The 16,447-nt window shown below is 42.6% G+C and overlaps 1 protein-coding gene across 2 annotated transcripts in view; it reads left to right on the top strand.

The window, feature by feature from the left end:
- The window catches only part of EPS15 (epidermal growth factor receptor pathway substrate 15), a 91,525-nt gene that overhangs the window by 36,111 nt on the left and 38,967 nt on the right, over positions 1-16,447 (top strand). Inside the window, exons 6-13 of one of the 2 annotated variants that reach the window (XM_075832981.1) lie at positions 1,651-1,716; positions 3,383-3,508; positions 3,614-3,673; positions 5,640-5,846; positions 6,302-6,447; positions 6,777-6,933; positions 7,646-7,705; positions 13,130-13,215. In XM_075832981.1, coding sequence (XP_075689096.1) covers positions 1,651-1,716; positions 3,383-3,508; positions 3,614-3,673; positions 5,640-5,846; positions 6,302-6,447; positions 6,777-6,933; positions 7,646-7,705; positions 13,130-13,215 — 908 coding nt within the window. The remainder of the gene's footprint in view (positions 1-1,650; positions 1,717-3,382; positions 3,509-3,613; positions 3,674-5,639; positions 5,847-6,301; positions 6,448-6,776; positions 6,934-7,645; positions 7,706-13,129; positions 13,216-16,447) is intronic. The other variant, XM_075832982.1, reaches the window with a different exon arrangement.

Here is a 16,447-nt window from a genome sequence, read left to right as displayed (position 1 = left end):
ATTGGTACGCAAACACCTCAGTATGGGCCTGCAGATTTTTGTGAGTGCTGTATTACTGATCCATCCAGTAATGATCGGAAACTTTGTGTGCATAATGTCTTAGACACTTCCCGCTATGGGAACACATTTGGTGTATATGTGCTGGGAGAGCTGAAGGCAGCCCTATGCCCCTATTCACACAATGGAGGTTAAAGGGGTGTCCTTTTGACGTCTGTCAGGTGGTAAGTAGATTATGTTAATAGCGCTGGAAGAAATCTTCTGCTTTGACAGGCACTGTGCACTCCGCCTGGAGCACGGAAGGGTGGAGTGCCTAGGGGTAAGCGCAATGCACTTTGTGAAGTTAGGGCACATAGTGGTTATACATTTACTGGCAAACGTCATATTACTGCGATCACTCCCCTTCTGGAAATGACAACACCAGAACTGGTATTTAAATTTGCGCACCGAATGGAAAATAAAAGGTAAAAAAGGATAATTAATTTTCCAAGTTATTTAAAAAATTGGCCACAGTAGGTTGATTACAAGAAGAAATAAAAGAGCCATTACTCACCTCACGGATCCCCGTCGTTCCAGCGCCGCCTCTTCCGGTCCTCCCCACCGCTATGTACTGACGTAGTTTCAGTGATGACATGCTTGTATAACCACATGACCGCTGCAGCCAATCTCTGGTACGGCACAGGAACGGTGAGGCCGGTGCTTGGCTGCAGCGATCACGTGGGTAAACGGCGGCGCTGGAACGATGAGGATCTGTGCGGTGAGCAATGGCTTTTTTTTTTTTTTTTGCATTCCCCCCCCCCCCCCCCCCCCCTCTACCATCGCCAATTATAAAATAACTTGGAAAACCCCTTTGAGGTGTTAATGGGTTCTAGAGAATTGTTAGCACTTGGATGCATTTTTTTAAATTTTTTTTTATCATGTAAGGACTATTATTCTTTAAAGGATTTTCCCATAGATTACTTCTATAGCAGAACACCCATTGGGTATTCCAGAAAAGTCTGATCTGTGTGGATGAGCGGTCCCAGTTTCCGACAGAGAAGTGGTCAGTCTCTATTAGGCCCTGTTCACACAGAGTTTTTTTGGCGCGGAAACCGCTCCGAAAAACTCGTCAAAAACCGCCTGAAAATGCCTCCCATTGATTTCAATGGGAGTTGGATGAGTTTTTTTTTTTGTTTTTTTTTAAAACGCGTCGCGGTAAAAAGAAGCGTCATGACCCATCTTGAGGCGGTTTCCGCCTCCAAAACCCCATTTCAATCAGTTAGAAAGAGGAAAAAACGCGTCGTCGAGTGTTTTGACGAGTTTTTGTCAAACCACTGTGCAAAAACCGTCTGGAGCAGTTTTTGCAGGAGGAATTTTCCTCCTGCAAAAAACTCCATGTGAACACAGCCTTAAAGTCTGAGAGTTACTGAGTGGCTGGCATGCGCCCTTGGCTATTTCTGGATCTCTTATAGATCTTAATGGAGAGTCGCGATGCATATACAGCTACTTCTGAACTTGAAATTCTCTGCTATACGAGGCGTTCCTGACCATTTCATATATCCAGGATGGTTGTTGCCAAAGAAGCAAAACTGCATGAAGAATGATTTGTTATTTGCTACATTAGTTACTACTTATTACTGATTGATAGATAAACTCGTCTCTTTATGTTCTTAGCGTGATATGGCAAGTCCCTCCTTGGTAGCTGCTCCGGTTGCTGTGGACTCGCCATGGGCTGTGAAGGTGAGATCTGTTGGCGTGGTCACATAACCCTATAAATATTCTGCACCGTGTCACATAGTTCACATTGTATTTAAGCACGTCACACTTTATTTGTACTTTGTAGACAATTTTTTTTTATTTTTTTGCTATGCTGTTTACTTTCTGAACTGCTTTCACAAAGCCATAAGTGCAGTAGTAATTGTCCTGGTGTCGCAGCCGGCGTGGGCCAATATTTAGCCTGATTGTAATGTTTCAATTTTAATATTTCGCTGTAGAACAAATTCTTGACTGGCCCCTTGGGAGACTATTTGACGCGTATTTGCCAAAATGTGCTTTAAAACAACGCTTGATTAAGCCTCCTATTCAGATCAATAGGAAAGCGCGCTGTTAGTATGTACAACGCTTTCTTTTTACGCATGCATGTTTTAAAAAACATGTCTTGTAAAAGAAAAAGCGTCCGGTCATATCTTTGCGTAAAACGTGCCAAAAACATGCCAAATGTTCCTATAGTCAATGGGAGTTCTAATTACGTGCCAAAAAAGCACGCACAAAACGCGCCACAAAACATGCGAAAAATGCCTGTATTTTGAAAAGCACTTCACAAGAAACGCTAGCGTATTTAACAAATTCACACGGCGCGTATTGTTGAGCTGCGCTTTTTGTTGAGTGCGGTGTGAACATGCCGTTAAATTTCCATTTTTTTCCCCCCAAAATATGAAAGCATTAAAAAAAATGAAACATATTAAGTATCACCGCGTCTGTAAAAGTCTGAACTAGTAAGACATTACATTATTTAACCTGCGTGTGAACGCAGTAAGAAAAGAAAAAAATCCTGATACAAGAATTGCTGTTTTTTTGACACCTCGCTTTCCCCAAAAAAATGGAATAAAAAGCAATCAGTCTTATGTACCCTAAAATGGTACCAATTAAAAACGACAGCTCATCCTGCAAAAAACAATCCTCACACCGCTACATTAATGGGAAAATAAAAAAGTTATGGCTCTCACAATATAGTTTTTCTTTTTTTATATCAATTATCTATTCTTTGTTCAAAGTAGTACATCGTGAAAAAAAAACATGTCAATTTTGATATTGCCGTAATCGTATTGAACCGCCGATAACATGTCTGCACGGTGAACGTCATCAAAACAATACCCAAGGAACAATGGAGGAATCACTTTTTTTTACATTCCACCCCACAAAGAATTTGTTTTCCACTTTCCCGGTACATTAAATGGTACTATTAAAAAAAACCAAATACAACAAGTTGTGGCTCTTGGAATGCAACGGTAGAAAAACAAACATTGGCTGTGTCTCCAAAGGGGTTAAAGTTTCCTGGTTATGGCCATAGTCCGGCAGATATCATACCCAGTGCTAGTCAGTGAGACACATTTCCATGTTCAGACTCGTGTTAGAAAATCTTGCGTGATATGGAGTGCGTCCCATCAGCAGCGCCACTTATCTACTGCTCACCGGCGAATTTCCTACCAAATCCTCGCGTCCGTGCGTCGCATCTCTGGATGTGAAATCTCCTTTGTTCAGCAGCCCCTCAGGAAGTTTACGCTGGTCTCACTACAGTAACCATAGCATCGCGGAAATATAGGGTCATGTAATATGTGTCGCCGTCACTGCTCGGCATCACAGGCCACAAAAACCTTCCTGAATAATGTTGTGTTTTACGTGGCAGCCTGAAGAAAAGATTAAATATGATGCCATATTCGACAGTCTGAGCCCTCTGAATGGATTCCTGTCCGGGGATAAAGTGAAGCCGGTGCTACTTAATTCCAAGCTGCCTGTGGAGGTCCTGGGCCGGGTGAGTGTTTTTGTTTTTCTTTTAGTTCTCGTGACTTTTGCTGTTATTTGTGCAGTGTTTCTTTCCATTACTTCCTTCTGATGTTTTGATGTTTTTTTATTTCAGGTCTGGGAGTTAAGTGATATTGATCATGATGGATTGCTGGATCGGGATGAGTTTGCTGTTGTGAGTCATGTGTTTTTGTATTTATTTTTTTAATAAATATAACATTTTTCTTCTCAACCCAGGAGTACCTTGTAGAATTTATTTTGCATGGTGATGTATATGTGTCACTTTATTTACTGTGACCTCTTCAGTTTTAGTGAGTGTGCTCCATAATATAGCACTTCCATCCAGTACCCATATATCTGTGCATCTGATGCATTAAAGGCAAATTATGCAGCATGTGACTCTGTTTTATTTATTTATATAAAAAAAAAGTTGGTAGGAATTTATAATTTTATTCTAAAAATAATCTAGTAAATAGTGGTAAGAAAAGTTATACCTACCAAAAATATTTTTGACTTTTTTTTAACACTCCTTGATTACACAAGCAACCATTACAGTAGCAGTTGTCTCACTTTTTTTCTTACTTTTCCAGTTCTGCACCTTTTAACAGTAATTTGATAGTAAACTGCAAAAACCTATATCTACACAAGCGTATTGTAAAATAGAAATAAATACAGACACAAAAATACATTGGGCCTCGTTTACCATAAGTATGTAACAGAAAAACTGTTGGTGTTGCCCATAGCATTTATCACAGTGCAGCTTTAATTTCTTAAAAGGATTGTCCAGTTTAGAAAAAAAAAATGTCATATATCCTATTAGGGAATTCCGAGTTAATAGAGGGGGGTCCTCCAGTCAGGATCCCTAACTTTTGGCCCGATTTGAAGAGTGGTTACAGGAGCGTCTCTCGCTCTGGTGGACCTGTCCTGTCCTGCATTACACAGACAACTCATTGATTTGAATTGGCACTGTGTAAGGGTATGTGCACACACACTAATTACGTCCGTAATTGACGGACGTATTTCGGCCGCAAGTCCCGGACCGAACACACTGCAGGGAGCCGGGCTCCTAGCATCATACTTATGTACGATGCTAGGAGTCCCTGCCTCTCCGTGGAACTACTGTCCTGTACTGAAAACATGATTACAGTACGGGACAGTTGTCCTGCAGCGAGGCAGGGACTCCTAGCATCGTACATAAGTATGATACTAGGAGCCCGGCTCCCTGCACTGTGTTCGGTCCAGGACTTGCGGCCGAAATACGTCCGTCAATTACGGACGTAATTAGTGTGTGTGCACATACCCTAATACTTCATATCCCCTGTGGTGGTGCTGCAGAGAAACTGAACACTTTTCCCACAGATTACAGCTGATCGCTGGGGGTCACGTTGTGATCGGCTTATTGTCAAGGGATCCGTCTAAGAAGTATTAATTGTCCAAATCGAAGAACCCCTTTAAACTTCTCTGGAAAAATTAAAGCTGTCCTGTGATTGGTTTTTCATTCAGACATACATGTTTTGTGTTTTTACCTTTTTAGTATTTATTCGGTGTCGTGTCCATAGTGATATTTCGTTATCTGTGATATGGTCAATGTTTTTTTTAGTTGTAGTTTTTCGTTGCCCAGCCACAAACCGAGATCCTATACAAATTCCATTGACCTCTAAAGACAAATATGGTTTTCTGTATTAGTAAGGTGGTATGTGAGCAGTATTATAAATACTTCTATATTAGAAAATGTTTTGGCCCCCTTTTTATCAGTAAATAAGCAACCTTAAAGTGTCCTTCCAGTTGTACTCTCCTACCCCAACTAACATCAAGCATGGAGTGTCGCTCCTGCACGCTGGCGTTACAGTTGCCCTGGCATGGCAACTACGACCCTCAGAGTATTGTGCATTGGTACAATTATAATTAATACTCCCTGGAAGTGTCCAGGAGCGTCTCTCCATTCCCGATGTCTGCTCGGGTGGGAAACGACAACTACAGGGACACTTTAAATAAATTACAGACATTCCCTTTAACCTTTTACTTTCACAATAAACAAATATTCTGTGTTCTCCACTCGATCTCTCTCCATTAGGCCTCCTTCATGTGACACTACTAATAGCCGAACCTGTCTCTGACATAAGGTGTGCTTTACTTTCTAGGCTATGTTCCTGGTGTATTCTGCATTAGACAAAGAACCTGTTCCTATGGTATTACCCCCTGCACTGGTGCCACCATCCAAAAGGAAAACATCAGGGCCTCCAACATCATTGCCAATTATCCCACCTTTGCCAATGCCACCTTCTAAAGAGCCAAGACACTCATTGCCACCTGTAGGAATCCTGCCTACAAAAGCACCTGTGACACAGGTAAGAATGAAGAGGCCCATGAGTGACCCTAACAGACTGTTCAGTCCACCAAGATATGGCAAGCACGTATTACTATATGCAACTCCACTATCATCATGTTTGTATAGTTGTAGCAATTAGAGTACTATTTCTGATCCGCTGAAAGCTGAGCAGGCGGTGTACATCCTCATAGACTTTCTATAGAGCCCGTACACCGCTCAGAAGAAAGCCGATCAGAAACAAAGCGGCACGACACTCACCCAAACACTTCTGCTGCTTCGCTTTAGCGATCTGTGGGGGTCTCAATGCTCGGACCCCTACCGATCAAAACTTCTGACATGTTACTATGACTTTAACTTTAGTCACACTTTAATTTGCTTTTTAATAGAGACAGTCAGTTTTCCATTGAGATATCTGCATCATGGATGAGAGGAGTATACTGATCTTTTCTCCCCTACTCCCATTTTATCCTTTAGTGGGTTGTATCACATATAGAGAAAGCAAAATATGATGAGATTTTCCTAAAACTTGATAAAGACCAAGATGGCCTGGTGTCTGGGGTAGAAGTTCGAGAGATCTTCCTGAAAACAGGATTACCTTCAGCACTACTCGCCCATATCTGGTAAGCACAGTTAACAAATGCGATATATCTGGTTCTATGATCATGTCCAACAGACACAATGCTCAGATATTTTGGCATGTCGGAGATCTTTTGTAATCAGCTGTTTCTATTCACTGACAGCAAGTAGGGATCTTAAAAATTGTGAAGAATTGAAGCGCAAAGAAAATTGGAACGTTACATAGCTTTTTATTGTAATGAACAATTCTGATGTGAAGGATGATGATGTTTAGTACTGTAATGAATTATGTCTGACTTCTCTTTAGAGCAATCTTGAGTTTGGGGTCTTTTGGAATTCCTTGTAAAACTTCTTCTTTCTGGTGTGTATGCAGGTCTTTGTGTGACACACAGGACTGCGGGAAACTTTCCAAAGAGCAATTTGCGCTTTCTTTTCATCTCATCAATCAAAAGCTTTTAAAGGGCACTGAACCTCCTCAATCCCTCACTCCAGAAATGATACCTCCATGCGAAAGATCATCCACACCTCAGGTAAGTTCTCTCTGGACGAGCCTGTATATTGCACGGCGTCACCAGTTATGGCGCCAAAGTAACAACTACAACTCCCAGGATTGCTGATCCTTTCTTAAAGGGGTTTTCCCATAATCTATATTTATCACCTATTCACAGGATCGGTGATATGTCTCATCAATGGGGATCCAACTGCTTCGACCCCCATGGGCTTACCTATAGCTGTCCCGGTGCACACCATATGAAATGTACTGCGCATGCTGGGCCACCGCTCCATTCATTTTGCATAGGGCTGCTGAAGATGGCGTCTGTCAGTCCAATAGAAAACGACTGGAGCAGTGGCCAAGCTTGTGCAGCACCGCTCCATACATATGGGGCGCATAGCGACGGCCAGATAACCCCGTTCTCTGAATCGGTGGGGCTCCCAGCGGTTGGATCCCCATTGATCAGATATTTATTACCTATCCTGTGGATAGAAGATAAATATAGACTATGGGAAAATCCCTTTAAGATTTCTTATACTATTGCTTCAACTGATTTGTCATCTCATAGTACGATATTAAATGAACTTGTTGACCTGTCTGTATTGTAAGGAAGGTTTCATGCATATATTCTGTATCCCTGTTAGAAGCCAGTATATATGTATGAGGAACTTTTTGTATTCTGAAATGCAAGAAAAAATAAGTCATAATCCTTTTGGTTGTTTTTTTTTTTATACATTAAATTGTACTAGAGGCCTGGTTCTTACCCGATGTGGAATGTACCATGTTCCTATGTCCCAGGACCGGTTTGTGTAAGTGAATGGGATGTGTGCAATAAATAACAAAAACTTACTGCGCTTTGTGTGTGTATTAAGGATTAACAGGAGTTTTTGTGTCTCTATAACGCTCTAATATTGTGTAACAATTTGCTAAGGATAAAACAACTTAGGGGTAAACTAAATGCATTAAAATTAATAAAAATATTTTGTAATGCACCATTTAAAAATGTAGATATTAAATAAAAAAATTTAGGTATCAAGCGTTTCTGGTCACACAGGTGAATGGTTCGTTAGAAGACTGAGCACTAAGGCTGTATTCACACGGGTGTTGCGCTTCTCGGATGTGAAAAACGTCCGTTCTTCACGTCCGAGGTGCCTCTGTGCGCTGTGCTGCGGGATGCGATATCACGCATCCCCCATAGACTAGACTCTCTCTCGGGATGCATGAAGTGTGAAAAAAATAGGGCATGTCCTATTTTCTCATGGACCCTTCACACGGTCTGTTGAAACAACGGCCGTGCGAACGGCCACATTGAATTATATAGGTCCATGTGACTGTTGTTTCAATGGCCGTCACACGGACGTTAAACACGTTCGTGTGAATAAGGCCTAAGGGTAAGGTCCCGTGGAGCGTCATTGACACGGCTGACAGCTGGGCTAACACCCTGTTTGTCGCAATTATCAAATTGCCCGATAACGGTTGTGCGTTGTTGCGAGTAAACAACTGCCATTGAATTGCAGCCATTAATGAATACACCCTTTATGGCCACACAATTTTGCAGGTAAACAGCTGTTTAACCTGCAATAACGTTCGGCCATTAACCAGCAATATGTTAACCGCGCCGAACAAGGCGCCGGAGCAGCTGTTGGCTGCAACAATGTTACTCATTGGGGCCAAACCCTGAGAACTGTAACTGTAACGAGCCCTGCACCTGTGTGGTCATCGCATGACCAGGACACATTTTTATTCCCTGGAAGTATGCTATGAAGGTTCCTATTGAAAGACTCCAGGCTGAAATCTTAAAAACAGTGAGAAATTGATACAGAAAGCATAATGGAAAATTGAAAAACATTTTATTATAAAAATAAATAATAAGCTTTATTTGCAGAAACCGGAATATCCCTTTTTAAATAGTTTGCTTGTTTTATTATTGTCCTGAGAAACGCCTTTTAAATGTTGACTAGAAATAAATGATAATAAAATAGAAATAGAACACTTTTGTGTTTGTTGATCTGTGACCACTTCTGCAAACTCCTGGAACAGACAGTCTTGTAGAAACCTGCCCGAGAAACGAAACCGTCACATCATGGTACTTTCCGTATTCATCTGAAATGTCAGATTGTGGTGGTGATGAGCTATACTTATGGGACAGTCTTGTGTGTCTCTAATGCAGGTAGAGCAAGAGGGGTAGGTTTCTGCTGCAGCAAGCTGCCTCCATGAGAGACGTGGCAGCAAAAGCCCCGATCTACTGTTGACAAGATTGTAGTACTGAAGGGGTGAAAAAAGGGAGACCGAATGAAAGCCTCTAAATGAGGCCATACACAGCAGACGAACGTAGGCCAAACCCCGCCGATTTCAGCCGGCCATCTAATTAAAAAAAGGATCGGGCATGTTGAGTTTTCATCATGCCTTATCCTTTGTTCTCAAAGGAGATAAGCAGCCGCCAGAGTCCTCTGGAAGCGACTTATTCCCCCCCTCCCTGTTGAGAACACAGGCATTAATAACTCCCCTGAATGTGTATGGGGGGGGGGGGGGTTGGGAGGAATAGCTGTTGGCCAAACGAGCGCTCGACCGGCAGCTGTTGAAGATGTATGGCCACTTTAAGGAAACTTTTTACCCTTTCACACCTGTGAACAGATCCTCAAATGTATAAGAGCCGTCTTGTAACAAGCTGTGCTCATGTCTGTTATACATGAGCAGAACAGGTTTTTAGCCTCCGCATAGAAAGAATGAGTGTTTCTATTCACTGACGGCAAGCGGAGATCTTGAAAAATTGTGAGGAATTGTAACACCGAGTATATTAGAAAGTTACAGAACTTTTCATTATACAATAAGTTAAGCTTTATTTGCAAAATACTGGGAAACCCCTTAAAGTGAAATTAACATTGTGACTTGCAAGTAATTTTAGCTGTCAAAGATCTGCCAACATTTATTCTACTGTAGATTACACGGCCCAGCTCAACCGCATGGTGGGTTATAACTGTACAATTGCGTCTCTTAAAGGGAACCTGTCATGTCTTTTCTGTCTCTTAAACTGCCGCCATCATGTAATGCCTCACGTGCACGATGCCCTGTATATACTGACTAATGCGGCATAACCTAGAAAACCAAACCAAGCGTGTGCTGTATGCAAGTAACCTGTGAGGTCACCCGGGCGTAGCCGCGATGCTCAGGAGTCAGGCAGTCCGGATCCCGGCTTGATTTACACCCCCCAGGCTGTGCTGCACCATTACAAGCCATCCTGGGGGATATCGATCTCTCAAGGAAGGGTATGTTTAGGGACCGGACTGCCGGAATCTTCAGCGTTGCGGCTACGCCCAGGGGACTCTTCGCAGGTAATTTGCATACAAGTGCGCTGTTTGTTTGTTTTTTAGCTGGTTTTCTAGGTTATGTTGCATCAGCCAGTATATTCAGGAGCTCCTTTATAAACCTATGCACGTCAGGTATTATGCTATGGTGTCGGCTTAAGGGGGCTAAAAAACCTTGATCGGTTCTTAAGTTTATCGGGGTGTATGAGGTTGTTGGGCTAGGATAAGGGAATGTACCAGATTGACATATTGTATACTGTAGGTCTGGGGTGTATTTGCTCTTTCAATGTCTTTTAATCCGAGGTAAATATTTGATGTACCTTCTTTACCCTGTTAGCTGAAGGTATGAGGAACCTAAGGTCTCTTGCACACGACCGTTGTGCCACTCGGGCTGTTTTTGACGAGTAGCACCTGCTAGTCTTCACGGACCCATTCACTTTAGCGGGTGAATCGGGTCCGTAAAAAATGGTCCGAGTCTCCGATCTGATGAAAGATAGGACGTGTTCTAACTTTCCTTGGATCACTTACGGGAATCGGATGGCACACTCGGTCGTGTGCATGAGGCGTAAGGCTGGCCATACATTTCAGATAGCGGTAATCCAAACAATCGTTCGGCCGACAGCTATTCCTATCGACTTCCCCATACACGTTGGCGCTCTTGCATGCGTTCATGATAGGGAGAAAGCTGCTGACCGACATCTCTGACAGCTCTTCTCTCCTTGCAATTAAATCTAACATGCCCGACCCTTCTCTCCCCCGACATCTGCCATCGGGACACCGCCTTACACAACAGATGGTCGGCCGGTTACTAACCTGATGGTAATGAATAGGCTTGTATGAGATTGCCTTGTCTTCGGCCTGCTCTAATGAACTATCCTGGTTTGCTTTCTTTTGCTCTATTCTAGCTTGCTGGACTGTTTTATTTCCATCTGCCTCAATCTGCTTTTCAGCCTTGCTCTAATATTCCTAACTTTCATCTATCCTGTTCTGGCTGCGCAAGGTTAGACTTTTTATTACAATCTTCTGTTTGATTTCTGTTTAATACCCGCCAGCCTGAGTTGCAGCAACTGGTTAATGCGAGATCTCCTTCTTACCTGTGCACGATGCGGCCGGTTTATGGTCTAAATGACTGTTTATTCCAATGCCCATTTGTCATTTTATGAGTTTGTGACGTCATTAAAAAACTTGTTCCCGGTTAACAAGTCTTCCAATTTAATGTCCGTCATCACGGTGTTAAAGAAACTCTCATTGCAAAATTGTTACCCTGTGTTTAGTCCGATGCGGCTCCGAGGGGCTTTATTTGTTCTGTCAATCCCCGGAGTCCTGGCCGACCTTCTCAAACTCTGCACAAGAAATAAGTGTTTGTTTTGCCCGGATTATTCCCTTAAATCTAAAACTTCAGTAACTTTTTGCATGAAAGCACAACATTGCTATAGCTCTGACTGCTGCATGTGAAAATCCCCTTGCCAGGGTTTCTGCTGTTTTCTCTTCCTGTTGATTTACTTTTGTACACATTTAAAGCGTACCTCCAACTATACAGCCATTATTTATAAAAACGAATATAATCGCAGGAGTGCGCACAATAATCATTCTAAATAACATGTATTAGCGATTTTGTTTCTATCTCCAGCGTGGACTGTCTATAGTCCGTGCTGCCGGGGGCCCATAACTTTGCAGTAGGAGACGGAGCGTCCTGCTAGTCTCCGTGGCTCCCGTATCCAGAACGGCCACCAGCGCTGTAGGCTCACACAACATCTTATATCGCTGGTATCCGTTCTAGGAGGCATAGGAACAAGCAGGACGCTCTGTCTCCCACTGCGCTAATACACGAGATTTAGAAAAACTATTATTGTGCGCACTCCTGAACTATAAATGTTTTTCTAAATAACGTCCGTACAAGTGGAGGTACGCTTTAACTTTCTATAGAGGAAATCCATCTGCAGTATTTACAATACATAACTAGGTCATCTGTTTAAAAGAACGCGTTGCTGAATGTCTGAGATAAAAGTATTCGGATACATCGCAGGGAGATACAAAGGTATATTCTATACGATCCCAACTCGGTCGTCTTAAATCCTCCAGGCTCATTTGTTCCAGTTTAAAGGAAAATCCACTAAAAATTTATATTTTAACCTACCATATGGTCAGTAGATCACATCAAGAAATCTGTAATCTGCTACAGCTACTTCTATAGAGCAACTAAAACTCTTTGGCATCCCTCAGATTTATATAGTTGGAAGTTTCTGACGGCACGTTCTAAGCAAACTACTACTGATGTGATGATGTGAATGGTCCTAGGATTAGACTATGTTCACACTGCCTCCGTGGTCAGTCCTAGCAGATTAGACGGGAAGATTAGTGCTGCATGCAGCGGTATTATTTCTATCTAAACAACGGAAATCACGATGAACCCCATTGTAAGTCGAAGGAGTTTGTCGGGCACCAGTGGTATTCGTCGTGTGTGTTCAACATGGAGACCAAATATGACCGAGCCTTAAAATTCTGTGTTCTAGATTTACATTAATGATACCGAATGACAATAGCCATTGACTTAGAATGGGGCCATTATTTTTATGTAGGATTCTATGTCATGCCTGCTGGTACCTTAAACATAATATTACTATGTATTTTAAAGATCACTTATTTATTTGAAACTATTTTGAAACATTTTATATGTGTTATCTTTCTATACATTAGGGTGGTTTATTTAAAATCTGTGGGTAACTTATCTATTAAAAAAACTTTTGACAAAAAAAAACTAAGTTGTGGTGATCCTTTCCAGGTACAACGTTTCACCATTCATTAGAGCGCGCCATATTCCAGTGGTGCATCCACTCTCGGTTTACCAGTCTTTGTAAATCTTCCCCACTATGTTTTTCACTAGTCAGCAATGTAAGCCAGGCCAGTGACCTTTTCTTTACTTTACAGATCCCATCGGCCCCCAGTCCTGTTTCTGATTTCTCTGCCATTAAGGAGCTGGACACACTGAATAATGAGATTGTGGATTTACAGAGGTGAGTGAAAAGAAACCCACACAATCTTCTATATATGTCCACGTCTATACTGGTTAAATTGTGGCCCAGTGCTGGCGACCTAAAGCTGGCCATACCCATTAGATGTATGTTGGCCAAACTCGCCGACCATCTAATGTGTTTGGTGACATCCCAATAATCCACCGACAGATGTCCTCAAGAGAAGGTTTCGGCCAACAACAATATTAAGTTTATGGCCAGCTTAAAATGTTAGAGCCGCCTCTGAAAGGCCTCCCAGTTGTTGGTACTTTCAGTGTTATTCTCCTCTTTGTTTAAAACATGACAACTTATTCAGCGGGGCTTGCGTTTCAGTACAGATGCGCACACACAATGACCCCATTAAGTGCGCTTCATATTTAAATAGTAATGGAGACAAAAAGTGGAGAATTAAAGCGGGTTTTACACTGGAAGAGACAGGCATTCATAGAACGCTCATTGCCGATCGTCCTGTGTAAACAGGGCAGCGATCAGCAGATGGACGATCATCTGCTGATCGTTTTAAAAAACAGAAATATTATCGTCGGCAAAAAAATCTTCCTGTGTAAACAGGGAGACGCGTGGCCGACATGATCATAACGGAGCGATCGGAGTAACAACCGCTCGTCCCATACATAGCTCCTTGTGACAGGAGCAAACGAGTGCCGATCAATGAGAGGTCTCATTGATCTGCGCTCATTGCACCGGCCAAAATTGGCCGGTGTAATAGGGCCTTTAGCCACCAATCAGATGTATCCTATATATTTCCTGTACTGATAAGTGGATAGGCTGCAAAAAAGTATACTATGACGAAGGGCTATTGTATCCCGAAACACGTCTGCAAACCCTGCCATTTGTGGTAATTATGGAATTTAATCTGGAACAATTAAGGATCGTGATTTTATTCATGGACATCCTCCTATATGTGTCTGACCCTCAGCGTGTCCCGTCTGTTGTCCCTGCAGCATAAAGTACAGCTGGGTGAGCTGACTACTGCATATATGTTTTGGTAGCCTGCACGTAGGGCTGATGCTCAACTGTCCAATTTAGAAGTAAATTAAGTCTTGGAAAGCTCATTAAGAAGCAATTAAGGGCGCCAAGAAGCGGGATTCTGGAAAAAAACAAACCTCTATACCCTGTACACAACCTTATAGTCTAGAAATTGTGCTACATGAGAAGTGAGCCTGTGCAAATGAATAATACAGACACCTGCATCTGGAAGAAGTTTCTCACTTCATCAAAAATTCAAAGACCTAGACCGACTTTAATCGAGCCGCGCGCTACCTGACCCCACACATCCTGGACATTGGATGCAAAAACTAGTATTTGCATGTGTATCACATATTCCGTACGTGGCTTGTGTTCTTCTATTTTACTGGTTTCCATAGAGCCCACCATTTTATTTTAAACCATTCCTTTATTTTGGATGATTGCTCTTTGGGAATTGTTCTGTGCCCGGTGACAGTCTGAATGGTTGGGCTCCCTGGTTACAGCGTCTCGGAGGAGTTTCTCATTCTCTCTCTAACAAACGCACAGCGAGGCCTCTAGAAAGTGCATGTTTCTCATTTGTTTATCAGGCTTCACAATCCTGCTCGGTTTTTGATTGCCACTCACCGGGTACGACGTGTCTCAGATTCCGCCTGCAGCCACTGGCCCGTAGCCCTACATCCTGCTAAAATTATTATGCGAACAATTCTTTGGTATAGCAGAACGTCCTGTGTACCTGCTGTTCTGCGTTGATTACTGTCCAGCCAACCACATAATTCTTCCTAGTGCATTTCTTCTTGATTCGCAGCAGAGAATCACCAGTAAAAACAGCTAGAAATGTAAGTCCTTGTGATGACCTCCTCTGTCATGTTGATTCTGGGCGAGTTGGATAACAACCGGTATGGCCGCCATTACATCTCTTTTTAATGAGTTTTGGGTCACATGGCTTTCTACCGGCTCCCGAACCGCAGATCTGCCTAACTATGCAGTGACACGTCCTCTAATCCCATGTGACTGCATAATTAAAAGGAATGTATCATCAGAAAATGATAGGGTTTTATTATAAACACATTATGACTGCTATCCATACAAAGAAAAATCTGGAAATATTTCATCCTTCCCAGTGGCCACTTGAGCACACACAATAGTGGAGCTCACTTCTCAGCTTAACTGTGTAGAGTGGGACAGAGTCAGCAGGGGATTATTTCTTTATTGCATTGCTGGTATGACAAATGTTTGCTTTATTTTACTTCTGGAGACCTTGATAAGGCAGGATATTAACACTACACACATAGATAAGGCTCTGTACGCAGCTTGCCTGTCACTCCCTGTTTTTTGGGTGGAGGGCTATACTCCTATTAATTTTATCTTTCATAAAGCGCGCACACACACCCTGCTGTACTGTCTATACAGGCAATGCAGGAAGCTAGTATGCATCTCCAATATGGCCGCTATAGGGGCGTTTAAAAATAAAAATACATAGCGCCTAAAAAAAACAAAAACATTATTTCTCTTCTACGGATTTACGTCTTATTATTCAAACTAAAATTAAATACACCAGACGTTCCTTTTAAGCAGGCTGTCGTAAAGCTACATAACTACCTCTGGTAGGCTATGTTCACACGGAGTATTTTGGGGGAGGAATATCTGCCTCAAAGTTCCAAACGGAATTTTGAGGCAGATATTCCTCCCCCAAAATACTCCGTGTGAACAGCAATTATCGCGCCGTTTTTCGCCCGCGGCCATTGAGCGCCGCTGGCATAAAACACGCTTTCTCCTGCCTCCCATTGAAGTCAATGGGAGGTCGGAGGCGGAAGCGCCCGAAGATAGGGCATGTCGCTTCTTTTTCCCGCGAGGCAGTTTTACTGCTCGCGGGAAAAAGACGCTGACGCCTCCCATTGAAATCAATGGGAGGCGTTCTCGGGCCGTTTCTGCCGAGTTTTGCGACGCGGTTTCCGCGTCAAAAAACTCGGCAAAAGACCCCGTGTGAACATAGCCTTAGGGCTGTGGCGGCAGCCATATTGGCTGTCAATCAACTTTCCCAGAAACTGATATAACTAAAGAAAGGCTTTTCTGATCTCCTAGAATGAAATCGAATCCCATACATATACAGTTATCGCGCGTACCTTTAATGCGAAACTGTGCGCACAGTCCTACAATCCGCATTCCTCGTGGCTGGAAGACTTTTCTAGCTGCTGATTAAAGTGATTTCTGATTGCACGTAGGTGACCGTAGCCGCACAGCAGCTGCC

This window comes from Rhinoderma darwinii, chromosome 7 (genome assembly GCF_050947455.1).
Source record: "Rhinoderma darwinii isolate aRhiDar2 chromosome 7, aRhiDar2.hap1, whole genome shotgun sequence".
In the NCBI taxonomy this organism is placed as follows: domain Eukaryota; kingdom Metazoa; phylum Chordata; class Amphibia; order Anura; family Rhinodermatidae; genus Rhinoderma; species Rhinoderma darwinii.
Note: the sequence above shows the minus strand (reverse complement) of the source record. Positions and strands in the feature narration are given on the sequence as shown.